Source organism: Patella vulgata, chromosome 1, assembly GCF_932274485.2.
Source record: "Patella vulgata chromosome 1, xgPatVulg1.2, whole genome shotgun sequence".
Classification (NCBI taxonomy): Eukaryota; Metazoa; Mollusca; class Gastropoda; family Patellidae; genus Patella; species Patella vulgata.
Genome location: NC_065879.2, coordinates 25,127,844 through 25,155,067, shown reverse-complemented (window position 1 = coordinate 25,155,067; position 27,224 = coordinate 25,127,844). Strand labels below are relative to the sequence as shown.

General features: G+C 35.2%; 1 protein-coding gene across 2 annotated transcripts in view; it reads right to left on the bottom strand.

The window, feature by feature from the left end:
- Window positions 1–27,224, bottom strand: part of LOC126808813 (nucleoporin NUP188) — an 85,343-nt gene that overhangs the window by 37,621 nt on the left and 20,498 nt on the right. For both annotated transcript variants that reach the window (XM_050533786.2, XM_056101145.1), the window contains exons 15-25: window positions 25,149–25,238; window positions 24,419–24,484; window positions 20,889–21,011; window positions 11,109–11,238; window positions 9,012–9,062; window positions 7,475–7,588; window positions 5,847–5,979; window positions 4,905–4,992; window positions 4,614–4,690; window positions 1,547–1,661; window positions 171–291 (exon numbers count right to left, since the gene is read on the bottom strand). In XM_050533786.2, the coding sequence (XP_050389743.1) occupies window positions 171–291; window positions 1,547–1,661; window positions 4,614–4,690; window positions 4,905–4,992; window positions 5,847–5,979; window positions 7,475–7,588; window positions 9,012–9,062; window positions 11,109–11,238; window positions 20,889–21,011; window positions 24,419–24,484; window positions 25,149–25,238 (1,108 nt within the window). The remainder of the gene's footprint in view (window positions 1–170; window positions 292–1,546; window positions 1,662–4,613; window positions 4,691–4,904; window positions 4,993–5,846; window positions 5,980–7,474; window positions 7,589–9,011; window positions 9,063–11,108; window positions 11,239–20,888; window positions 21,012–24,418; window positions 24,485–25,148; window positions 25,239–27,224) is intronic.

Sequence of the window (27,224 nt, the reverse complement as noted above, 5' to 3'; positions counted from 1 at the left end):
AGCTTCTACAAAATTATCTGCTTTTGGCTTTCAAATACACGTCCAAATTGTAGAGTGTCATGTTAGAGTCAAGTTTACTCTTGTAGCAATTTTCTTGAACTTATGTATTGAAGTATCTAGGCTATCCCCAAAAGTTAATCTTCTAATAATATAATTGATTTTCAACCAACCCAGAGATTCTCTGCTGTTACTTTGACTAAATCTCCACTTTCTAAACACAGGAAATATTTCCCGTAGAATATATAATATAGTCGGTACTAGTTCTTCTTCTTGATCACTTCGGGTTAATGGCTGAAAGAAAAAAACAAGTGGAGCACAATGACAAATCAAACAAATCAATGTCTCTTGCATCATATTAACTGAAAAAATACTTGAAAATTGTGTCAATGGTAAAGTTGTTTTATCAGTCATTCTAAATATCATTTGGGCAGCTTTGAGTCCAACAAGTGGCTCAAGTAGAAATGAAATGAAATGGGGTTTAACGTCCTACTGTTCTGCTCCTAACCTGGGCTAATGAAGACGGGCATACGCCATACAGTGTGCTATGAGGGAAATTTTTCCCGGGCTGTGGCACTACGGCCTACTCTTATATCGAATTCCAACTGCCAAGGGATCTTTTTCGTGCATGCCAATGTGTACACGGGACCTCGGTTTTTCGTCCCATCCGAACAACTAGACAGCTGTCCTTGTCAGACCCTCCGTCTTGCATCACTGGCAAGGGGAAACCACGCCGGAAAATCGGGATGAACTTTCTCGGCCAATGCAAGGATCGAACACCCGACCTCCAGGCTAGCGAGCCAGCATCTTACCCACTTAGCCACGTGATCCCTAAGTTTTGATGGGTGTAATACATAAGGCAGGATATTTTCCCCATTATACCACTTAAAACTGTGTAGTAATATCAGACTTCCTTGTTAACTACAGGTTAATTGCTTCTGCAACTTTATTGTTAAACTGGTTGGCTTCGAAGGTCCCTCGTTCTCAATATAGCATAGATGATAGCTGCTCGTAATATCTGGGTGAGCTCTGATCAATTTCGCTCAACACCCTCTTTTATAAATCCTTATTTCTGTATGTTATAGACTAACCTTGGCATTAATTTCCTTCCCAAATATGGAATAAACATCCCCATTCTCCCATGACCAGGGGGGAGAACATTACCTTGTTTGGTCTACCAAACACATGTCAGAAACAGATAGAAATTGGTGGACATTTTGACAATTGTAAGGATTTTACCAAAATATCACAGTTTTTTATATATAAACATGTCATCCACTTTCATAAGTACGTGGGATTTGACTCTATAGACAGTATTATCCAATAATTAGTTAAAGATACACTATGGTCTTAAGGATCAAAGTACTACAACTGTTTTATCTATAAGATTTTGGGTGTGGTAAACTGTATTCTTGTACTGTCTGTTCAGTCTTCATTCCTGTACTAGCTATAAATGTCATCTCACAAAATTGACTAGGACTAATCAGTGTGTTAAGCTTTGCTCCAAGGGCTTGAGTATGAAGTGATTTCAGTGTATGCGAGTACCTACCTCTATCAAGTTAGTTATAAATTTAAGTACTGCTTCAGTAAGAGGATATCTGGCTTCAATACACTCTGTTCTAGCTAATATAGTACCATATAAACCAGCATGTAAACCACGACCACTGCAAATTAACAAAACAAAACTAGCTCACTGCCCATCTAAGCTATGTATATTTTAACAGTTTACAACCAATCTGAATAAAATTAGATATCAGTCATATTTATGGGAATTTAAAAACATAGTGTATGGCAGAATCATGTTGTGATATAAAGTAGGTTAGATCACAATGAGTGAGGTCATGTTTCGTATTGGTGTTTGTTTTTTTTAGTTCATACTGGTGTTAAAGTAGGAAATTAAAACACTTGCACAATTTGTCATTGTTTCGCTTTTGTTAGAATTGTTCAAAACTCAGTTATTTCAACATTCCTTTAAACTCTAACAGATCGTTATCTTGCTAAGTGTCATTTGTTAACTGTCCATGGAATTTCTGTTGCTGGAAAGTCAATTTCATTATCCGTTAGCTAACGGACTAATCAAAGTTAATCCAAGAGAAGACTGTTTGGTCATTCGCTGAATTTTATATGACGTTGTCAACTGAATAGTTTTGGGGAATACATGCATGACTTTGGGTGCCTCTATTACAACAAGAATGACATCGCCATTTTCATCACTGTCACTGAAATCTGAGTCAAAAGGGGCTCTACTATATACCGGAAAACACAGGAAAACACTGAAAAACACCGGAAAACAACCGGAAAACACCATGTTATACTGAATACCGGAAAACACCGGAAAAACACTAAATACCGGAAACCACCCTAAATACCGGAAACCACCCTAAATAGGTAACCCGGAGAAGGGCTATACTATAAACCGGAAACTAACCCTAACCCAGGCACACAGAGGACCAGGCTCCGGGTTACCTATTTAGGGTGCCAGTCTCCGGGTTACCTATTTAGGGTATTTTCCAGTATTTAGTGTGTTTTCCGGTATTTAGTGTTTTTCCGGTGTTTTCCGGTATTCAGTATAAAATGGTGTTTTCCGGTTGTTTTCCGGTGTTTTCCGGTATATAGTATTGCCGGTCAAAAGTTGTCATCAAATCTGAGTTAAGTTCACTGTCTTCATCCTTGAATAATGCATCCAGCCATGACATCTATCTATATATATATTTGTGACTGTCGTTTGTCTGTCTGTCTGTTCGGGATTGGCGGCTACACTAGGTCTGCCCCGAGTCTGAAATTTGGGGTATAGGGGTAGCTCGGACCGGGGAGTAACATAGGCCAGGTGGCGTTAGTCTACCACTTCCAGTTTCGGAGTTATGACCCCCGAGCGAAGCCGGTCTGTTCGGGGTTGGCGGCTACACTAAGTCTGCCCCGAGTCTGAAATTTGGGGTATAGGGGTAGCTCGGACCGGGGAGTAACATAGACTAGGTGGCGTTAGTCTACCACTTCCGGTTTCGGAGTTATGACCCCTGAGCGAAGTCTGTTTGTTCGGGGTTGGCGGCTACATCTGCCCCGGGTATCTTGTTAGCAAAGTCATGTTTTGGGTTTTTTTAACTTGTATCACCACAAACAAGTCTTCAGAAAATTAGCGAAAAAAATATAACAAAACAACAAGAATGATAGCAGACGGTACTTCATTCGTTTAGTGAAATGCCACCTATCTAACATGGGAGTTAACTCTATTAAAATGCTGGGAAATAAATAAAATCAGTAAACCAGGAATATTCCGGGTGCCATGTATTGAGGACTCATGCCGATACCAGAATAATCAGGGTAAGGATTAAAGACAAAAAGATAACTGTAGTATTTCCTACAGAAAACACTGCGCAGGTCCATCCGAGATCCTTTTTGTGCTCCGGTCCCCGACGACTATATAAAGGGAACATCCGCACAATTTCATTTAAGCCTTATGAGTTTGAAATGAACGAAACTAGTTGCTTCATGAGAGAAATCTGGGACGGCTACTCGCCACTCATAGATTTCTAAGTTTATTCACACTTACTGCGGAGTAACCTTATCAGCTAAGAATTTCATAATTCCAGTCACCTCAAACGAGAAACCGAACCCAGAGTCAAACACTACCTAGGGAGAAGTTGACTCTTTACCGAAAAGAATCAGATAGATTTTATGTCCGGAACATAATCGGAGTATATCTGCCGATCAGAAAGCAAGCGGTTGTTCTGCCTTCAGCCATTATACCAGTGTACAAATACTCCATAAAATGAACAACAAATTTATACCTTTGTACCGGAGTCAAAATTCTCTGGAATTTGAATAGCAAATTTAGACGATTTTAATTCCATGTAAATCACCACAATCGTATAGACCAAAATAATATTCTGGTCCTTATACGCCTTATAAAAATATAAAGGCTCAAAGCCGAGTGAATATTATCTTTACCTCACCGAATCGTTATATAACGGTTTATGACCCCACCTTTTCCAATTTAGTAAGCCCTCCCAAGAGAAATGGCACCTATTATCCTATTAAGAAAAATAGCCCATGCCGTGCACCTTCAAAAAAAGCCAATCAAATCATTGAGAAGGCTGATATGCAAGTAGAAATTTTACGATACAAATAATTGGGCTTTCCATGACTGATCCTGACTGAGACATAAATGATATGTCATGTTGGATAATATTTGAACCATTTTAAATCGAAATGGATTCACACTTAAGAACTTTTGCAACGAACGGCTATACAATTTCATAAGATTTAGTTCCAAAGGGTCCCCACATTCTTTATATTTATATCAACAGAAAACACTATCAAAAAATCTATAGAATACTATATAGTATTTTTCTACAGAAATTTTACCAGAAATAACATGTAGGAAAATCTATAGGATTTGTGGCCGTTATTTTCTATAAATTCTGTCTGGACAGCAGCGTTTCTGTATACTCTTCGAGTAAAATTAAGTTCACAGCAGTAATTGTTTTTTAGCTACTGTTATAGTATTAATAATTCTTTGATGAAAGTGGATCAGGAATTTTGTAGGTTTTTTTTTAACATCGTTATTTGTTTTCTCTTTGTTTTATTCAAAGTAAAACCTATCAAAGCAGAAACCTTACCTTAATATTTCTCCAAGATTATCCAAGTTTTCTGTCATATAGGGTAAAAATCCAGTCTGCTTAATACTGTGCCATACCTACATTATATATTTTATTTCAAAAAATTAAAAATATAATGTGTAGCATAAATTTCCAAGAAGTATTACTTTCTCTATCAATACACAATTTATGAATATCATTGTAAAGATTAGAACAAAAATAGCATCAGATTTTAGCTGAAAATGAGTCAGATCTCAAGGAACAAATGTTGTTCCGTATACTTCTTACAGTTATACAGTAGACTTGACTTACTGGTTTAGGATGTTTGGTAACAGTACAATTTAAACATTCCATGGTATTACTGAGTAACTCTAATGGTGGTGGATTGATAACACTAAACCTGTTAAGAAACACAAAATAATGCTTATCGCTTTCTTGGCAAAGAAGATTCAATTTAATGAACGATAATAATGAACAGCGCTGACATGGAGAGCACAATACAATTTCTTTGTTCTTTAATACAATTTCTTTGTTCTCTAATACAATTTCTTTGTTCTCTGTCATTGTATTTGTCATGAATTTTTCACATTTTGTGTATTATTCATTTTGGTCCTCAAGCAATGAAATGCAATTATGTGCAACTGAAAATGCTGATTGCTTATGTCGCATGTGCACTTACAACTGAAATCTTAGAGAGATGTTGACTGCGATTGTTCGCAACTGATCCCTCTACCACCAAACTAAGGTCAAAGGAACCACATGACTGTCACGTAATCAGTACAAAATGGTGATGCTATCATCTAAGGTTAGCAATTAATTTCTTAAAGGCTGGTTCTGCTATTACACGGTATTATTCTTTCTGTGAATACAAATACACTTCTTTTGTCTAAACACTCATCGATATGGTCATCAGACATTTTTATGTACACAAATGGCATAATGGAGACCTAAGGAAAACTATGAACATGTGCTACTAACTGCAACATCAGATCACAAGACCGATTATGTTGTCTTTTTCATGCAACTCAAAGTTGCTTTAAGTTTCATCCAGTAGCACTAACCAAATCGCATATAGTCACCACATCGCAGCGCAAGGGCGGCATGAGCCCCCCTTTAGTGTATTACACTTTTTCATTATGTTGGTGCAAAATTAAATTGATTTTTTACCGTCTGGAAAGTATCTCCAAAATTCTAAAAATAGCATATCCTTTTTAATATATCAAAAATATAAATTTATGTCTTTCAAGCACTTACCTTTGTATTAAAGTAAAACAAAGATTGATAATATCCGAAAACTCTTCAATACACTCAGGGTCAGAGGTCATAACCTCTTTAACAAGGTTCATTGTCATAGTAACTCGGTCAACCTGAGTTGGCGAAACCATTCCTAGAAAATGACACAACAGAACAAAAATGAGTGCCAATTTAGGAAAGATATAAATGTATGTACATAAAAAATAAATGTAGGCCAAACTATAAACCAGTTTGATATTACAATTTAGTATAAAGCAACTTCCACAACCACATGTATTTCTCTGTGTCATTAATGCAGTGTATGAACTATATAATATGTGATGAAATACATGTTGTGTTATTTGAGGACTAATATTGTATTTATTCTCTTTAATTCAATGACAAATTAGACAATCTAATCAAAATCAGATGTTTCTTGTTCTGTTTATACAAATGGTCACTCCATTAATATCTACATTAATATCTAAACACATGTTTATGAAAACACAATCTGCACATTAATAACAAAGATTAAGTGACGTAAACAAAGATTGGTACAGGTATATTGATTTTAATTAGACAGCAGGTTAAGAGAGAGCACAGTGAACTTATGATTTTTTCAGATAAATATAAGGAAATCTGATCCACACATGTCTGAATTGTTCCAATTTGATAGGCTTCTTTGTCTCACTAATGTAACAATAAGCATAAATTCTAAGATGATTGGATGATACTTTTTGTCACCAGATTTTTTTTTTGATTAATGGCAATAACTCTAGAAGTAATAAACAGAAATCACTGAAACTGATCAGCCTTCTTTGTCTCAGTAATGTAAACACTGCATTTTAATTTCAAACAAGACCAATGATAAATGTAGTCCCTAGATTGTTTGTAAAAAAAATAATGTGGATGATGGTCAAACAGATGGACAGATAGCTGGCAGGGAAATGGAAAATATGCCAACAATAGCTTAATTAGTTGTACAAATCTTCAAGTAAATAAAAAGCAAAATATAAATCATAAAAATCGAAACAAAAAAAAATAATTTAAAGTATATAAAATTCAACTTTTGTTGATAATGACATGTTGCTATAACTGAGAGACCACAGGGAACTCGTGATTTTTTTAAAATAAATATCGACAAAACTGATATTCGGCTTTAAGAAGCTTCTTTGTTTCACTAATTTGAAAATATATTTAACTTTCAAGCGTTCGAAAGATTCTTGTGAGTTAACTAGGGCCCTAACTATAGGCTTCTTTGTTTAACTAATCTGGACAATGCAGATCGGATGAAAACTTTTTTATATTCGAAAGATTCTACAAAGTCAACAAGAAGGGTCCAAACTCTCTACATGTAGATTTCTGCATCTCACAAATCTGAAAAATGCACATCAATTTTAATCCGATCAGATGATGACTTTGACAAAGTGATCAATGGAAGTGATCATGTCACTTCATCTAACTAATGTAAACAAAAAAGTACATAAATTTTTGAAAGGTTGGATGACAATTAATGTAGTCTGTAGAGTGCTCACAATAATGGTATACATGTATGACCAATGAACAGGGGTGACAACAATACAACCATGTTACATTTAGTGAAAGAAATACTGAATACAATGAATACAAATAGATTGTTACACTTATACCTGCCCCATGGGAAACTTGAGTGAGTAAATATTTAATTTCACACATTAAAAGTTGCCAACCATTATAAGATGTCTGCCACTGTATTATAGGACCACCCATTTCGCCCTTACCACCTGACAAGAAAATAATAGAAATCATAGAAGATACACAAGACAAAAAATATGACATAAAACTTTTGGCTCTAAGTTAAGTTTGATGTTTGAGAGAAAACCAATGTCTACAAAATATTTCTAAAAAAAATACCAAGTGTAGCTTTATAAAATAGTGTGAAAAAATCGGACAGGAAAAAAAATGAAATTATAATTAATTATGAAAATAATGAACCAGCGGCTGCCAGACAGGATACGCCCACATTTTCAAGAGATGGATAGAGAACAAAGTAAAAAGAAAGTGATTTATCCTACAATCAAGGGCCATAATTCAGGAAATTACAATTCGAAATGCGCAAATATCAAAAGGAACCGAGATCTTTGTGTTATAAACTTACATTTCAAGTTTCAACAAAATCGGATAAAAATTGTGACCTCTATAGGGTCCACAACCTTGATATACCATATTTTTTACGCTATCTGAGAACGAGGGGCGGCCATTTTGTCTGTCAGTTTTGGGCCGATTTTCACAAAATTCGGACTCAGCTGATAAAACAACGCTGATAAAACAATACGTTTTTTTAAATCGAATAAACATTATGACCTCTATAGGGTCCACAAGCTAAAAACGTGATTTTTCTTACAATCAGGGGCCATAATTCAGGAAGTTACGGTCCGATATGCACGAATATCGAAAGGAACCAAGATCTTTGGGTTATATATCTTTGGTGATATAATAATACCGTTTTATTAAATCGGATAAAAATTATGACCTCTATAGGGTCCACAAGCTAAAAACGCGATTTTTCGAACAATCAGGGGCCATAATTCAGGAAGTTACAGTCCGATGTGCGCGAATATCAAAAGGGACCGAGATCTGTGGGTTATAAGCATACATTTCAAGTTTAAACCAAATCGGATAAAAATTGTGACCTCTACAGTGTTCACAAGATAAAAACGTGATTTTTTGAACAATCAGGGCCCATAATTCAAGAAGTTACAGTCTGATGTGCGCGAATATCAAAAGGAACCGAGATCTGTGGGTTATAAGCATACATTTCAAGTTTAAACCAAATCGGATAAAAATTGTGACCTCTACAGTGTTCACAAGATAAAAACGTGATTTTTCATACAATCAGGGGCCATAATATATGAAGTTACAGTCCGATACATGCCAATATCGAAAGGAACCGAGATCTTAGGGTGATAAACCTATATTTCAAGTTTCATTAAAATCGGATAAAAATTGTGACCTGTAGACTGTTCACAAACAATTGTGGACGGACGGACGTCCGGACAGACAGGGGCGATGACAATATACGTCCACATGAAAATGTGGGCATATAAAAAAGATTCATCTAAAGAAATTTGTCAAATGACAATATTAGACACAAGATAATTAATGTTTAAAAATTTTGTTAGAATATTATTTTGACATTATCTTTACCTCCTAATGGAAGAATCTGCCCAACACTGCTTCTATTTATAATCATATCAGCTGAAAGAAATATACAAGTAAATGTACATCAGTATAAGTGTGTAAGCCCACTAACTTCCTCTGTGTTATAGGCTAGACCATTTCTTCTACTATGAAAATGGCTTCACTAGACATGCCTATCTCAACGTTAACGGTTACTAATAATTCCATATCAAATATTTAACTTGTATTCAAATGTACAATAAATGTAAAAGAAGCAGGTCCTCATTTTAACAGGGTTATTTCAAAATGCTTATCTAGATGATGATTTTTGATTACTAGAAAAATTGTGAATAGTAAACTGGATACACAATTACACAATGTTCCAAATATTCTACTCCAAATTCTGTATGTTAAAAACCTTTATTTGAAGTCCTCTGCCACAACAAATACAGAATAAATAAAGGTTAAAAATGCTTAAAGAAAGCACTATTGTTTAATTGTCTACATGTTTCGTCTGAGCTTGTCAAGACATACAATAACAATAGCAATAATAATAATGAAGAAGATGTATATAGCAAAATATTGTAATTATTTTGAAATGTTTAATTTGGGTTTAATTTTGTCAATAAAATATTATTCCTTCAGTCTCATTTTCATGGGATCTGAATATGCATTGTAAAAAAACAGGTATATTTTGAACTTAAGGTGGTCATTTAAAGGGATCTTCCTTAAATTTGGTTCCCTAATATGTTGTCTATGAACCGTTACTCTGTTTTGTACAGTTCAGCACAGACACTACATTTTATGACATGTAATACATAAGTTACTTTACAGTTCATACATTCATTAACAAAAAATTCTTTTCCACTGTTAAATATAAATGATTTACCCTCAATTAAATATCTACTTGTACCGTAATTATCCCTTCCACATTTTACAACTTCCTTAATTGGAAATGAAATGAAATAGGGTTTAACGTCTTGCTGTTCTGCTTCAAACTTGGCTAATAGAGAGAGAAATGGGGTTTAACGTCCACTCGACACAAACTAGGCCATTTCGGGACTAATATATAGTTCAATTTCATTTCAATAATTCGCTTGCGCGTAGGGGTCTTTAGCAGTGGGAGGAAACCGGAGGATCCGGGGGAAAACCCACGAGGTTGGACAGGCGACCCTACTCCTTGTCAATGACAACCGGGGATTCAAAACTATGCCAGTTGACTCAATGACAGGCCTTATCATACAGTGCGCACATGCTAACCATTCTGCCATCCAACCGAACTGGGCTAATGAAGATGGGCATATGCCATACAGTGTGTTATGAGGGAAATTCTGCCCGGACAGCAGCACTATGGCCTACTCTTATATCGAATACCAACTGTCAAGGGATCTTTTATGTGCTAATGTGTACACGGTACCTCGGTCTTTCGTACCATCTGAACGACTAGACAGCTGTCCTTGCCTGGCCTTCTGTCCTGCATCACTAACAAGGAGGAACCACGCCAGAAAATCTGGATGAACTTTCTCGGCCAATGCAGGGATCGAACACCCGATCTCCACGCTAGCGGACCAGCGTCTTACCCACTGAGCCACCGTGACCATCTTCCTTAATTGGACTGAGGGATTTAAATTCAGCCCTAGTGATTTAAGTTTATTAGGTTGTCTTTTTTTAATAAGTTTTTTCAATGTGGAAGATGTGTTTTAATTAAGCTGGAAAAATTAAGATTGTGACGATTAAAGGTGGTGACAAATGCAATTATATTGTGATTTGTACCTTTTATCTTTACCTGCCTTAATTCTGTTATCAGAATTTTACTAGCCCTTTGAATTGTGTCATTAATTAATGTGGAGGGATATTTGTGGGCTAACTAAAATACTCCCAATTCCTCTAGTTTTGAAATTTAGTTATTGTATGAAAACTGAAATGTTCAGGAAAGGAATTGGAACATCTTTAGACCACATAATACTGTGTTTCTTTCCTCAACATTTTAATTTTCATATACAGACAACTAGTTCCAACTATGACTATATATAACATTCACACAATTAGTTACAGATTCTTTCAATTTTTACAGTAATTTAAACCCTAAAATCAAATTATTAGTATCTTTAAGATTCAGCTTACCAGTATCATATGGCATTTTATTATTAACAAGTCTAAACACGGAATCTTGTTCTGTAGGTTGTAAATCTTGTGGATGATTATTATCCAAATATTCTGTATAATAATTTAATCTCTGTAAACATAGCTTCACCTGTAAATTCAAACATACAAATAGGTGATTTACTAACACTGTAACCCGGGTATCCTTTAATCTTGTGTATCTAGCATTAATTTCTTTAAGATTCATTCAATATCAAATCTTTGTTTGAAAATTCTTAAAAATCATTTAATATCACCAACAATTATCTAATTTGTACTTGTGCCCAGCAGGGTCTATAATCCATGAAGTTACGATCCCATACATGCCAGTATGGAAAGGAACTGAGATCTTTGGGATATAAACCTAAATTTCAAGTTTCAACAAAATTGGATAAAAATTGTGATCTCTAGAGTGTCCACAAACTAAATGTGAAAAGACGTCTGGACGGACAGGGGTGACGACAATATACGTCCCCATGAAAATGTGGGCGTATAAAAATGACAGACAATTAATAGTGGAAGCCCTGCTTGTATAAACTACAGATTAGAGTTTTTCAGATTTTGTTTTTCTCCCTGCTAGTTTGGCTAGTCATACAAGAGAGAGAAATGGACGCATGCCGAATTATCCCAGAAAGTTTTGGATGCTTACACAACATAGATCAACATACACAACATAGTCGACAAGAGTAGTTCATAGGTTTCATCCAATTTTGTAAACAAGCCAACAGTGAGGCTGATGTCTCCCGCCGAAATCCCAAAATAGATAGATAACACATATTAATTAATAGCACATTTATTTTTTTTCAAAAGTATCAAGCAATCAAACTGATTATCAACTATACACTAAGTTTCATCACTCTCTATCAGATAGAATCAAAGTTATCTTGTCCCAAAGCATCGACCAATGAAATTGCTTAGCTCTGCTTAGCTTTAGCTCAAAATATCAACTATTGAACTGTCAAGACATTCACCTAATGGACCATTCTACCTCAATTAAAAGCAGAGTTGTTATCTTCCAAAGTCTTGACCAGTCAAATTGCCTATCGCCTAATAATAAAATTATCATCATCAAACTTAGTCAAATTGCATATCGCTCTGCTTACCCTGAGCAGAAAATGCTCATTATCGAACTTAGTCAAGGTACTGATGTAATGAAACTATACACCAAGTTTCATCACTCATTACAAGAGCTAAATCTGCCTATTATTGCAGGTCTTTCTTTAGACCCAAAATGTTTTCTAAATTATTAATTAGACATTAATTAACTTATCCAGGCCATAATCAACTCTCGATGGCATCAGATTTCGCCGATATTAAATAGATTAGAACAGTTCAGCCATATTTTGATTTAAGCTAAAAATGGAGGAGCGAGACTTAGCATCGAATAACCAGTACGGTGGTTGAAGTTATTGCACACGTGATGGACAGATGGACAGACGGACAGACAGACAGACTACCTGCCTAATAATGTTTGCTGTTTGCTTGTACACTTTGCTGTTTGCTTGTAATAATAAACCTCTCCAATTTTAAATAATTTGTTCAAATAGTTCTTACAGTTTGCTTGTACACATTTCAAAGCTAACACTGTAAGTTTTCTTCATAAGAAGATATGACATTTTTGTTATTTGGGGTGATAAACTACACATGAATCACAAAAAACTAACCCGGGAGCCCAGTAAGATTTAATCAAAATATTGAGTCCAAAAGGTTTGAGGTCTACAACACATATTTTACCCCTAGATCATTTTGGAAAGCCAAGTCTTAAGTTTTGTAAGTTTTCTTCATAAGAAGATATGACATGGCTATAGACTATGGTTTGTCTGGTATCCATGGAAACACCAAAAGATGATGAGTTTTCTTGGAAATTCTTTAAGTTCATGCTAAAAAGGGATATCAATAATCCCTCCCATAGATCGAAAGTAGCGGTTATAAGCATCATTTCGACACCAACAACAAGATTTTGTGATTTTCGGTAAATTCTTTGAATATGTCCACAACAAGTTTTAAAATACAACAATCAGGATGTAAAAAGTAAATATTTACTTCAGTGCACTACTTCGCTTTACTTAAAATCCTTATGCATTAAAATATAGTAGTCGTAGACCATCAGAAAAAGAAATTCAGCGATATTCCAGTCGTGATAGATGGTAGACCTGATCAGTCAAGTCCAGGGCTTCCACTTCAAAATTTTCACTGCCGGTCATTTTTGATAACGCACGAAAACTTTTCAAAGTAAATTTATATTGTGAATTCACGTGTCTATACTACTTTGTCACCATGGGGTGCACACAAAAAATATATTTGACTTAAAAATGAAATATTATTAAGGCTCATGATAATTATTTAATAATTAAATATTCCGTTTTGGCTACTTAAATAACGAAATAGTTGAATTGGCCAGAGAAAAACCATTTCAGTAGCTCACACGTAATTAACACGTGCTCTATAGAAAACACACTGACCTGGATAATTTTGAGTTGTAATACAATAACTTTGAAATGAAGATAAATATATAATTATCCATGGCATACATCTCACATTTTTTGGGTTTTAGACCATCTCTTACGGAATTACGGGCCGCAAAATTGTGACGTAAATCCTAATAATGTATAACTAAATGACTAACGGATAACTAACTTCACGGCTAGCGACACTAGTGCCCCCTAGAATATGGTTGTGTATAAGAGTAACCGTATATACACATTTCTTCTACACGTGGAATTATCAATATTGCTGCACAATAGAACTGGAATACGTATTTTTCTTAATTGTTCGGTAAGCAAGTTAACTAATCTCTAGATTTTATTTCAACTATTTCCACAAGGCCGTAATACCGCTATAAACATTTTATTTTTAAATGCATTTTTCTTCCAACACGTACGTTGTTGAGGATTTACGTAATTTCTATGCTGTTTTTATTTGATATGAAAGTTGGTTGGATTCGAAGAGCAAACGGCTTTGTTGTTGAAAATTCTTATGACACGTGGACAATATGTGAATGATTAACAATGGGCCGCTTCACGCCGTTGATTAGATTCCCACTTATCAATTAACATTTATTGCTCTACTACCAGACACTCATCATTAATTATCAACACAACACTCAGTATAATCTGTTGACGACTATATATACAACTCTATAACACCAATCACGAGATTGGCTTCTGGACGACGTGCATTCTTGTATAGTTACACAGTTAAGGTCGATCGTAGTCAAGTTTGAAAATTTTTTTTTTTTAAAAAAAGACCCTCTTTCCGGCGTGCAAAATGACCGTTAGGTCAGATCTAGGAACGGTCATTTTCCATAGCTGTAGGTCTCGACCGGCATATACGGCCGACGTGGAACCCATGCTCAAGTCATAAAGGGAATTCCTTCTTGTGACATGACTTAATTCGGATACGGTCATCCTGTGTGAAACTGTTGCTGGTGACTGTTAGCCATGATTGTTTACTGCGGATCATCAACTGATATAGGTCAGGAAAACCTTTTCCTTTGCTATAAATAGTTTTTTTCTTCCGCTTGTATCTTCATTATTACACAGCAAACAGTCTGACTGTTATGTGTCCTTTGAGTTATTTTACACATGGAACAAGTATGCAAAGTCTTTATAAAAATGGTGCTGAAATGTTAGTGTGTATCCTAGGCTACTCAACACCCTTAAACCTAGTTTTAGAGGGGGGTGTATAAAACATCACCAAAACTTTGACTTGTAGGTTAGTATTAAACGACATGGTCAATAACTCCAGATAAAACTGAATGCAATATTTCTCACAAGTTTGAAATAACTCCATGCAAAATTAACGTGCAACTTTGAATTTCAATGCAGTTCCTTCTTATGACTAGCAGAACGTACCATAATTAGTAAGTTTGACCGGTAAGCAGAGCCGAATTAACCATTAGGTTAATTTTGGCACTCAAATCAGACTGAGGGTCAACTAAATTTTCTAAAGATACTGTAGAAGACACCAGCAAATCTTGAATAGTCTTATGTATCTGACACAACTCCGTCGCCAGGGATACCACTTATAGTCCATGTGACAGACCTCGGATTTCGGAGTATCATTACCAATTTGATGAATAAATTCAACCATGATTTTCAGTTAGCCTGGTGCCCGAAGTGTTCAAATTTGGCTGATGGACTTCCGGTTCACTTTGCTAAATGCCATTTTGGCGGCCATCTTTAAAAATGGCCGCCGTTTTTTCATTGCAATTGAGCGCGTCAAGGAAACCTTCATAACTCTTTCACAGATTGACCTATTGATATGAAATATGGCTCAAAATGTTCGCAATGACATTCTACAGCTGCTGTTATATGATACATGTTGGTGAATGAATCATATATTTTCCAAATCAACAGATTATTCTGAAAAAAGCAACGTTTTGGCATTTTTTTTCAAGATTTATTTTATAAGTTCACTACCAAATCATGTTCAGGGTAAATTTAGCCAAATTTTGTGTGTGGTCTTCTTAAGTTATTCATTTGGCATAAATAAATACGCTCAGTGACCCAGTCTGTACAGCTGCGGTGGTCGGAAACTCAACAAAAGTCTTGAGTAGACTGTCAATTTTAAAATGTTGAGCCTCGGCGAGTTAGGGTACTTACCATGTGAACGTTTATTTAGGGTTGTCGCAATCGCAACGATATTTGGGGACCGGTTGTTTCTGAAAAGAAATTTGTCACTGAAGACGATTTTGATATTATGTCACTTATGTGACGTCATTTTCGGTTGAATCCGTCCGATTTCCAAAATGGCCGCCAAAATTTGACGAAAAATGAATATCTTGTTAGGATGGATGAGTATCACGCAAAGCAAGACTTGTGATATATCATATATAGGGTTTCCGTAGTCATTGTACTTTGAATTGATCTATAAAATTAGTTTCCCAAAATCCAAGATGGCGAAAATTCAAAATGGCAGTCAAAATTTGATCGATGCCTCGGATAATCGTTATTTTACAGTTTGATATGCCCTGTAATATGCCGCTTAGGGGGTTTTCGATGTCACAGAACATAAATACAACCTCTAAAAAAAGGGTTTCCAAAATCCAAGATGGCGGCAAGATTTTCCCTAAAATGAATGATTTTTCAGATAATCGTCATTTTTCTGTTTTGTACGGCTTGTAATATGTCCTTTATGGGGTTTTCAGGATCACTAAACTTAAATATTACCTCAAAAATAGATTTTGGATAAGGTAGATGATTGCCTCAAAAATAGATTTTTGATATCGTAGATGATTGCTTAAGAACAAAACGGGACAATTGTCAGTCTTTCTATTGGCTTTGCTTATTATAAAATTGTGTAGTAGTTTTTTAGGGGATGATGGAATTAATTATACTAGATCTCGTAAATCAGAAAACAAGATTTAATATTATTCCAGCAAACCTGTATGGAATTTTAATATATCTTTGCAAATATATCTAGTTGTTAAGAAATACCTATTCTGTTTGTTCACAAATGGGCCGAAATAGTGGCTCAGTGGGTAAGGCTCAACAAGGTCCGGAATTCGATCCCTGTGTCTGGGCAAATTTTTCCTCATTTCACACTGTATGACAAATAGCCATCTTCATTGACCAAGTTAGAACAGTAGGACGTTAACCCACATTGCATTTCATTTCTGGTCCACAAATCGTAATCTGATAGATTTTTACTTTGAAGAGTCTGACATCATTTGTGGTATCATCTAGACAGATGGTATCATTGATTCATATTTGTAAATTGTGAAAGTGTAAAGTGTATTTCACAACAAGTTCTAAGTTTAAAAATGATAATTACAGAGATAATTTGAAATACATTTACGACTAGGTATCCCAAAAGCCATGGCTCACGATTTCCTCTTTGTTAATGTCACAACCATCCACCTCATTGGAATTACTGTGACAATCGCAACTACTGTTTTTCTTCAGCAATGTACACTAGCCAAAGTACAAGAAGAAACAGGAGATCTCGGCAGCGACAATGATGATATCATTTTAATATCATAGGCCTGCCTAAAGCGAAAGAGGAAATTGGTCGACATTATTTTTGTGATGCCTAGTCGTAAATGCATTTCAAATTATCTTCGCAACGATTCTTTTTAAACTTTCAACTTGTTGTGAAATGGATCTGTCGATACGATATCTAGACTATACCACAAAAGTTGCCAGTCATGGAGTCTTTGATGAAAAACCGGTCCAGTTGTACCATATAACGAAAAAATGCGAAAAGTACCGAGATAAAAATCTGAAAAGTACCGAGATAAAAATCTGAAAAGTACCGAAAAATGCAGACAAAATACGGAAATAGTGATAAATACCGAAAAAACTTTTTGATACTAATTACCGAAAAAATTCGAAAAACCCAAAATATCGAAAAAATCAATAAATAACGAAAAAACAACACTAATTACCGAAAAAAAACCTAAGCCACACATAAAAATTGCTAGGTGGGTCAGACTAGACCATGCATAAAAATGGGGGGAACTGTAGGTTACGCATTAAAATTATTGACACTCTTAGGTGGGTAATGGGTCAAGCAAGATCAGGCATAAATATAGTGGTACACTTTCAGTCAGGGGCGGATTGGGGCCGGGAACCGACCCGGGCTCCCGTGTCGGAGCTGCCCCTTTTACTGACCGCGGAGCACGGACGGGGGTTCCGGGGGCTCCCCCCCTGGAAAAATTTGAAAAATGAACCCCAAATATGCGATTTTGTGGCATATCTGATTATAATCTTTGTCAAATAATATATCTCATAAATCGATTAATTTAGGCCAAAAGCCCGATCTACAAGCAATTTACAACCATCAACCTGTGAAATTATCATATCGTCATATTATTAATTGACGTATTATCATTGTATCGTCGGAGTCAAGAGTCAAGAGAATTTAACTGGTTAAAAAATGGGACTAGTTGAAAAAATTTTGACCATTTGATTAACCAGTTAGGAATATTGAATAAGTAGGAGTTTTTTCATTGTAAAATGTCCCATTTTTGTTGCCGGGAGCGCTAGTTGATTCCTCCTGTGATGGGATTCGAAATCCCCATTGCATGATTCCGAATTCCGGCCCACGCCCAGCACACCCGGCCCAGAAAGTCTATTATACCAGCCCATTCCAGACTCCAGTGATGGCGTGGCGGCCCGTTAAGGCCACCGGCCACATACAACTTGATCATCGTCGCTCCATGGCCGTTTTTTTTAGACGAATTGGACAAAATTATTTTTTTCATTTTTTGTCCGACAGGCCCTTCGGGCGATCGCATGGCCCAATCAGCGCCTGCATTCAGTTGGCCATTGATCACAATATGTCCCGCATAAGACTAGTTGGGCATTGTAGGTGGGTCATGGGTCAGGCATTTAGTAATTGAAGCATAATCAAATAACACACTATTTATGGACAACAATTTCTATAGTTTATTTCACTGCGACGTTTCAACAAGATTTCACAAGTCCTTATCAAGCATATAACATTAAGAAACAAGCCAACAGTGAGGCTGATGTCCCCCGTCCAAATCCCTAAATAAATAGATGACCAATATTAATTAATCGCACATTTATTTTTTTCAAAAGTATCGAGCAATCAAACTGATTATCAACTATACACTAAGTTTCATCACTCTCTATCAGATAGAATCAAAGTTATCTTGTCTCAAAGCATCGATCAATGAAATTGCTTAGCTCTGCTTAGCTTTAGCCCGAAATGTTAATTACTGAACTGAGTCAAGACATTCACCTAATGAACATTTACATCAAGTTTCAGCATTCTACCCCAATTAAAAGCAGAGTTATTGTGTTCCAAAGTCTTGACCAATCAAATTGCTTATCGCTCTTTAGCCTAAGCAGAAAATTCTCACGATCGAACTTAGTCAAGCTAATATCGCCCTGACTTCATTATAACCAAAGTTATCGTGCCCCAAAGCATCAACCAATGAGATAGCTTATCTCTGTTTACCCTAAACAGACAATGTTCGTCATTGAACTCCATCAAGGCATTCACCTAATGAACGCCTACACCCAGTTTGAACATTCTACCTCAATTAGAATGAGAGTTATTGTGTTCTAAAGTCTCGGCCAATCAAATTGCTTATCGTTCTGCTTACCCTGAGCAGAAAATGCTCATTATCGAACTTAGTCAAGGTATTGATGTAAACAAACTATACACCAAGTTTTATCACTCTCACTTAATTAGAACTAAAGTACTATCGTGTTCCAAAACATCAACCAATCAAATTGCTTATCTCTGCTTACCCTAAGCAAAAAATTATCATCTTCGAACTCCATCAAGGCATTGGCCTAATAAACACCTACACCAAGTTTGAACATTCTAGCTCAATTAGAAAGAGAGTTATTGTGTCGCAAAAAGTGTGACAAACGGACAGACGAACCCATTTTAATAGTTCTCTGCTTTCTTCGAAAGGCGGGGGACAATAAAATGAAAAGAATATGGTTATATACAAATATACAAGAGCAGTGTGGACCCTCCAATGGGATGCAAAATCAGCTAGTATGGGCAACTGTCCCAAGCCGTTAGATAAACAAATGCACATAGACAGGTATAAACTGTAATTGGTATAGATAAGCACAAGAATAAAAGATCAAACAATTATTTAAGCGGTATAATGAACCACGAGCAATAGGCCATAACAGTAAAAACATGATAACGACTTGTGAAATCTTGTTGAAACGTCGCAGTGAAATAAACTATAGTAATTGTTATCCATAAATAGTGTGTTATTTGCTTATAAAAGACATATTACAAGCTACATCAAACAGAAAATCGATCATTTTACGGAAATTCTGGCCGCCTTTTTGAATATTCACCAGCTTGGATTTTTTTTAAACACTCTGTGTTTTGGTTCATTTTAAGTTCAGTAATCCCATTCAATTGGATATTACATGTAATATCAAACTGTGAAATAACTATTATCTGACAAATTGGCCATTTGAGCAACTTTTGGCCGCCATTTTAAATTTCTGCCATTTTGGATTTGGGGCACTCATATTAGAGATTATTTTTTATGATCAATGTTTCTGATATCTAGTAAATCACTTTAGTTGACCAAATAGATAATTTGACTTATATGGGTCTGAACAAGATTTTTTTTAGTAAACTTATGAACAGACATCATGAAAAAACCCCGAAAATATTGCTGTTTTCAGATTAATCTTTTATTTTGAAACCGAAAACATTGATTAAACAACATGAATCATATACCAGCAGATTTAGAATTGTATTATGAACATATTGAGCCATATTACATATCCGTAGGTGAACCTGTTGAGGAGTTGTGGGGGTTTCCCTGACTTACACTATTTCAAATAAAAAAATGGCGGCCATTTTTAAAGATGGCCGCCAAACTCATATTTGGCAAAGTAACCCGGATGTCCATCAACCAATTTTGGACACTTTAGACCTAAGGCTAACTGAAAATCATGGTTAAATTTATTCATCAAATTGGTAATGAAAATCTGTCTGTCACATGGACTATTATGGTCACTAACTGTAGTCACAAAAACATCTCTCTGCACTATCTCTTTTAAGCATAGAAAGTGATATTGGCAGTAAGGCTAGGAAAAAGCAATTGTGAGCATCATACAGTAATATAAACGTGTATTCTCAGTTACTTTTTGTCATTTTGTTTGCAAAATTATGTCTTTCTTTAGCAAGCAGCCTTAGGCCTACAGTACCCTTAATCCGGCCCTGCCGATAAGATGTTCAGAAGAATTATGAATAGACAGACTGACAATCGGACAATAAAATTAAATAAGGGTACATGATATTCACCTTTTTAGCACTGATAGTTGAAGCTGAAGCCAGACAAATATTAAGCTGTAGAAATCTGTTAAACTCAAGCGGAAACAATGTCATCGATGATTGGTAAAGGCTACCAACACCAACATTCAGATCCTGTAAATAGTGAAGTCATCTTAATAAAAGCTTTTGTATATTAAGAAAAATACTTCGCAACAAGCGGCTGTCATGCAAGATATGCCCACATTTTGCAACAGATGGAAAAAGAACAAGCCAAAAAAAAGAGCGATTTTTTGTACAATCAGGGGCCATAATCCAGGAAGTCACAGTCCGATATGTGGAAATATTGAAAAGAACTGAGATTTTTGGGATATAAACACATATTTTAAGTAAGAGGGTCCACAACCTTGGTATTACATACTTTTACACTATTAGTGTACGAGGAGCGGCCATTTTGTCATTTTCCCGAAATTCAAACTCATCCGCCATAATCCAGGAAGTTATGGTCCGATATGTGCTAAAGGAATCAAGATATTTGGGATAAAAACATATATTTTAAGCTTCATCAAAATCGGATAAAAATTGGGATCTCTAGAGGGTTCACAAACTTGGTATTACATACTTTTACACTATTTGCATACAGGAAGCTGCCATTAGAATAGGGTATAACGTTGATATATTTGAACGCTTTTCAAAATCCGATAAAAATTGTGACCTCTAGAGAGACCATAAGCTAAAAACTTGATTTTTTGTACAATAAGGGGCCATAATCCAGGAAGTTACGGGCTGATATGCTTGAATATCGAAAGGAACCAAGATCTGGGGGCTATAAACATATATGTGACCGGCCGCATCTAAATGAGTCGCAATGCGGGAGAATCAATAATGAGATAAAGACAAAATAAGTGAAAATATTGATTTTGAACGAAATTGAGATTTTCACAAAAATGAGTCTATAAATATACTATCTATCGACACAGAAGATCAAAATAGCAATAAAACATTTTAAAACACCCGTATTTGAACGTTTTGTAAGAGTACCGTATTCTTAAATCTCACCTATTTCTCAAAATTCTCGGCGAAATTAGTTATTTTTCTTCGCTCACAGTGGGACGACCTGTCATTCCTCTTGCATAACAATTGGCATCGTTGTAAAGCGGAGCATCTCTAGTTTATAAATATGATCAAAATATTGTCGATGAATTGATTTTGAACAGATACAATTGAGTTTTACCCCCCCCCCCAAAAAAAAATATAAATAAACTTCGCCTGTTGCCATGCTGTCCACACAACTCCTTTGCCGATTGGCCCGAACACCGCGTGCAAGACATTATCGATAAATTATTGGTTTTGGCAATGTTTTTGGGTACCTACATGCGATTCACTCTGATAAGTGGCAGAAAAAAAAATTAATTCTGATCGTATAGATTGCCGTTGAGTGTTAATCGAAACCACGTGGCTGATGATGTAAATTAATCGACAAGCGGGTGTGTGTCATTGAGTAATACTATTACTAATCAACTGTCACGGGTCAATGATAAAGCCGTCGACAACTCATTATTTACTCCGAATAATTAATCCAAGTGGTGATTGTTTGATATCTCATATCATCTTTAAAAAAATAATCTATAGGCCTTAAATGGAAATAAACAAAATGGCCAATAATGTTCTTTTCGAATTCCGTTTAACGTTGCTTCTTCATATGGCATGCAAAGTAAGGAATGCATCTGGGATATTATTGTTTAAAATTCTCTTATCACAATGGGTCGAAAAAATGAGAACGACCAACGAGCCGAAATGCGACGATTCTCGAGTCTGCCATTGAGTATCCTCTGAATAATGTTGATATTTACATCAAAGCCAAAATGCACGAAAGTGAACGTAAGCATTGACTATGAAATTGACATTTCTATAGGGACTCATATTTTGATAACGTCACGGTACTTGAAAATAATAATAGACCTATCGTACACGCAAAATCTTATTTTAATTCACGTGTTAAATGAACACACGTACAGCTGTTTCGGCTTCTTTGATGATTATCCAATCAACAATCTTAATCTCCTGACCACCTTAGCTGGCACTAAGGTGCTAATTAATTGATGAGATTAACTGAGTTAATCCCACTAAAGTTATATTATACACAACAGACTACTAATGTATAGATTGTTCTTCAGTATAACACTATCATGTGAATATTATGCCGTATGTGTTGTGGATGTTTCGTTACGAAATCCTAAATAAAAAACATTTCAAGCGACAAAATATAGCAAATAAATTGCGCAAATAGTCGGATCAAATTTTTACGATTTTCGTCTTCAGCACCCCTGAAAACCCATGGAAAGATATATTCAACGACAAAACAGCAGATAAATGGCCTTGTTGCTATGATATTTTGTTTTGGAACATACCAAATCTTTGACCTGCTTTTTCTCAAAACTTACTTTTGTGAGTTGGGTAGCTTCTAATGGACACAGCTCAGTCAATTTTTGCCCAATTCAAACAAACTATACATCAAATTGAAGGTAATGAGTTGGAGAATAACAATAACTCAATTTTCAAAATTTCCTCATTGTGACTCAGTATGCTGTGGGGGGTCACATATTTTAAGTTTTATCAAAATCAAATAAAAATTGTGACCTCTAGTAGAGGGTACACAACTTTGGTATTACATAGTTTTACACTATTTGTGTACAAGGAGCGGCCATTATGGTGTACCGGTAATATATTTAAATGTTTTTTTAAAATTTGATAAAAATTGTGACCTCTAGAGGGTCCACAAGCTAAAAACGCAATTTTTTGTAAAATCATAGGCCATAATCCAGGAAGCTATGGTCTGATATGCGCAAATAGCGAAAGGAGCCGAGATCTTTGGGCTATAAAAGTTTCATCAAGAAGCGGCCATTTTGTCCGGCAGTTTCGGTCTGATCTTCACAAAATTTGAACTCGATCTTTAGGAGATAAATCTATATTTCATGTTTCGTCAAAATTGGATAAGAATTGTGACCTGTAGAGTGTCCACAAACAAATTGTGGCGGATGAACAAGGGTGATGACAATATACGTCCACATGAACATGTGGGTATATAAAAATCATTGAAAATCAATATACTTGTTTGTCTCAAGACCTCAAACTTCAATTGAATGATAAATTTGGCCTGTAGAGCAACCACAATATTTTTCGAAGTAATCAAGGGCCATTACTCTGACAATAATTATCGTAAATCCTTTAAAATCCATAGGTGTCTTCTTCAAATGACCTTAAACACAAGCATTTACAAGATTTTGTGATCAAGGACCATAACTCTGGCAGTAATTATCGGAAATCAATAGACTTATTCGTCTGTTGACCTTAAACACTGTATAAATTTAAAGTTAATTGGATATTAACTTTAGCCTCTAGAGCGTCCACAAGCAATTGTGGCCGGCCGGCCGGCGACGACAATATATGACCACATTTCAAAGTTGTTGATAAAAATGAAACCTGTCCTTATGTCCAGATGACAACATGTAACCATACAAAATGAAAAGTTAGCGTTAGCTATTTTTTGACATTTAACTCACTTTCTGTAATATTTCTTCTGCTATAAAATCCTGTTTTATCAATTTGGATACAATTGAGTATAATATCTGGAATCAAGAAAAGATTAATTGATTTCTTAATATTTTCTTTAGTTTTCAGTTAGCATGAATAGTTTTTAAAATCATATATTATTATAAATTCATATAAATAACAATGAGATCATGTATAGATGACATCTATGGTATTTTTTAAAATCATTTCATCGGAACTTTGAAACAACATTAGAAAATCCAATGAAATCGACTGTTTTACTTTTTGCCCAAATCAAAGAGGTTTAGTCATTTTAAGAAGTAATTCCAATAAGAAATAAATGCTTTAAATGCCACCTGTCACCAGTTGCTATAATTTCAATATGCATTTTCCTTGGGACATAATCAAACAACATACAAAGTAGTTAGCCAACAAATTATTGGTATCCTCAAACTGAACACCCCTTGGAAAATAATCTAATCAATGGTGATTAAATAGATGGACAATCACTGACCTGAATTATATATTATAACAGTGATGTAATCAACTATGTAAATGTACAGTTCTTTGTTAAACTTACTAGACAGAATCCACTAGATTATGTTTTTAGAAAAGATAGGCACTTCATTAATTCCAATACCCAGTTATGTCGAGGCCCCTCAGGTCACATCTATTTCATTATGCACTGATTCCTTGTTTTCCAGTAACTTAAAGTGTGTTTACAATGTAAACTTTACATACCTCTGTAATGCCAAGTGTGTTTTCGTGGAAAGCTGATAAAACCGCATAGAATAACGTATATATAATATAATGGCTGATACTAGCTATAATCTGTTTTTAAAAATATATATATTAAAATTCTTATCAATCAAAATTAAAGTAAATATTTTATTTTAACAAAAGATAGCAAATGATAGCATTTTATGTGATCAAGGGCCATAAATCTGGCAGTAATTATAGTAAATCATTGAAAATCAAAGGCTTCCTCGTCTCATGACCTTAAACACTGGGTATAAATTTAAAGTCAGATATTAACTTTAGCCTCTAGAGCAGTGATTCTCAACCAGTGTGCCACAGCACACAGGTGTGTCGCGAGATAAAGTCAAACGGATATTAACTTTTGCCTCTAGAACATCCACAAGATTTTTCAAAGTGATCAAGGCAGATAACTCTGGCAGTAATTATCGTAAATCTTTGAAAATCAATAGGCTTCTTAATCTCATGAAGCCTCTAGACTCTAGAGCGTCTACAATTCCTTGACGTCCGAACAGACAGGGACAACGACAACATGCGACCACATTTCAATGTGAGAAACTTCCAATCAATAGAAACAGGTAACACAAATCCATTACAGATGCATTTGATATTCAGATAATATTAAAAAAACAATGTTTTATCCAATGTTTCGTCAGTAAAAATAAAAATATGAACTAAATACAAAATGACTGGAAGTCTGTGGAAGTCAGTTAGGACATCATAGGAAGTTATGACATGATAGAAATGGGGACGTAGATACATAACATGAAAGGCTAGCTTTAATAAAGGTAAAATTTTACAAGTAAGGAAAATTATGCATGATTATGAATGATTTTGAAACCCCCTGCATTTAACTCATTTAAACCATTAGGCCAAACTTAATCAAGTATATGAATCCACAGACTTTCTGCTGTGTTCAGTTTTTCCGAACTTTATCAGGAATTTTTTGTACTATGGTACACATGAAATCATGACCAGGTATATCAAAATGGGGGGCTAGATGGGGGGAATGACTAGGTTTTTAAGCTTTATATTACTTCTGTGCTTATTAAACTGAGTGCTGAACAGAGTAATGATTTGGCCTACATATTGCATTCTACAGGTTTTGACATGTTAAACAATAAACAACATAAGTACTGGCACAGTTGACAGAGTTTCTAATCTTGAATGATTTCATGTCTTTACTGGTTATTTCTTGATTTGTACACACAGTTTCACATGATTTGCACAAGTTTCTTAAACAAGATTGACCAGGGGTGCAAATGTGGGGGTGTAGGGAGGGAAAAAAATAGTCGGCCACAAAATAAATGCAGTCGGTCACAAAATAAGTGCAGTTGGTAGCAAAATAAGTGCTCACTGAATTAATAAGGTAAACAAAAAATGCTAAAATAGAAGGAAAAATTCCAAATAATATTATGTATTTGTGTGAATCCGTGCACCTAAATTGCATACGTCACGCTACTCATGCAAAACTTTAGTATAAGATAACCTTTTCAAACTATCATGTTAAAAACTAGATAATGTAAAGGGAATTAGCTGAAAATTTCAGTCAAATTGATCCACTCTGAACCAAGATTTTAGCGATTGAATTTTTGGCCAAGTCTCAATCATCATTACTAAAGTCAGTACGATAAAAAACATAGTCTCAATTATCCATTTCATGATTAAATCATGAATGAAAGTTGAGCAGCAAATCTGATCTTAATCCAGTAAATATCTCAGGCAAGCATTGACATCAAGAGTTGATTATGGTCTGGATAAGTTAATTAATGTCTAATTAATAATTTAGATAACATTTCAGGCCTAAAGCAAGACCTGCAATAGGCAGATTTAGCTCTTGCATAATGTATGTTTAATATATGTGTTTGTGTGAATCCGTGCACCTAACTTGCATACGTCACACAAAACTATAGTATAAAATAACCTTGTCAACTTGGCATGTTTGAAAAAATGTTTTTCACTCTTATTCTGTTGTGATTATGTTGGTCTTAGAAATGTTGCATATTCAATCCCAGTAGAAATTAAAAACGTATTTTACTCATGTTGTTAGTATTTTCTGAT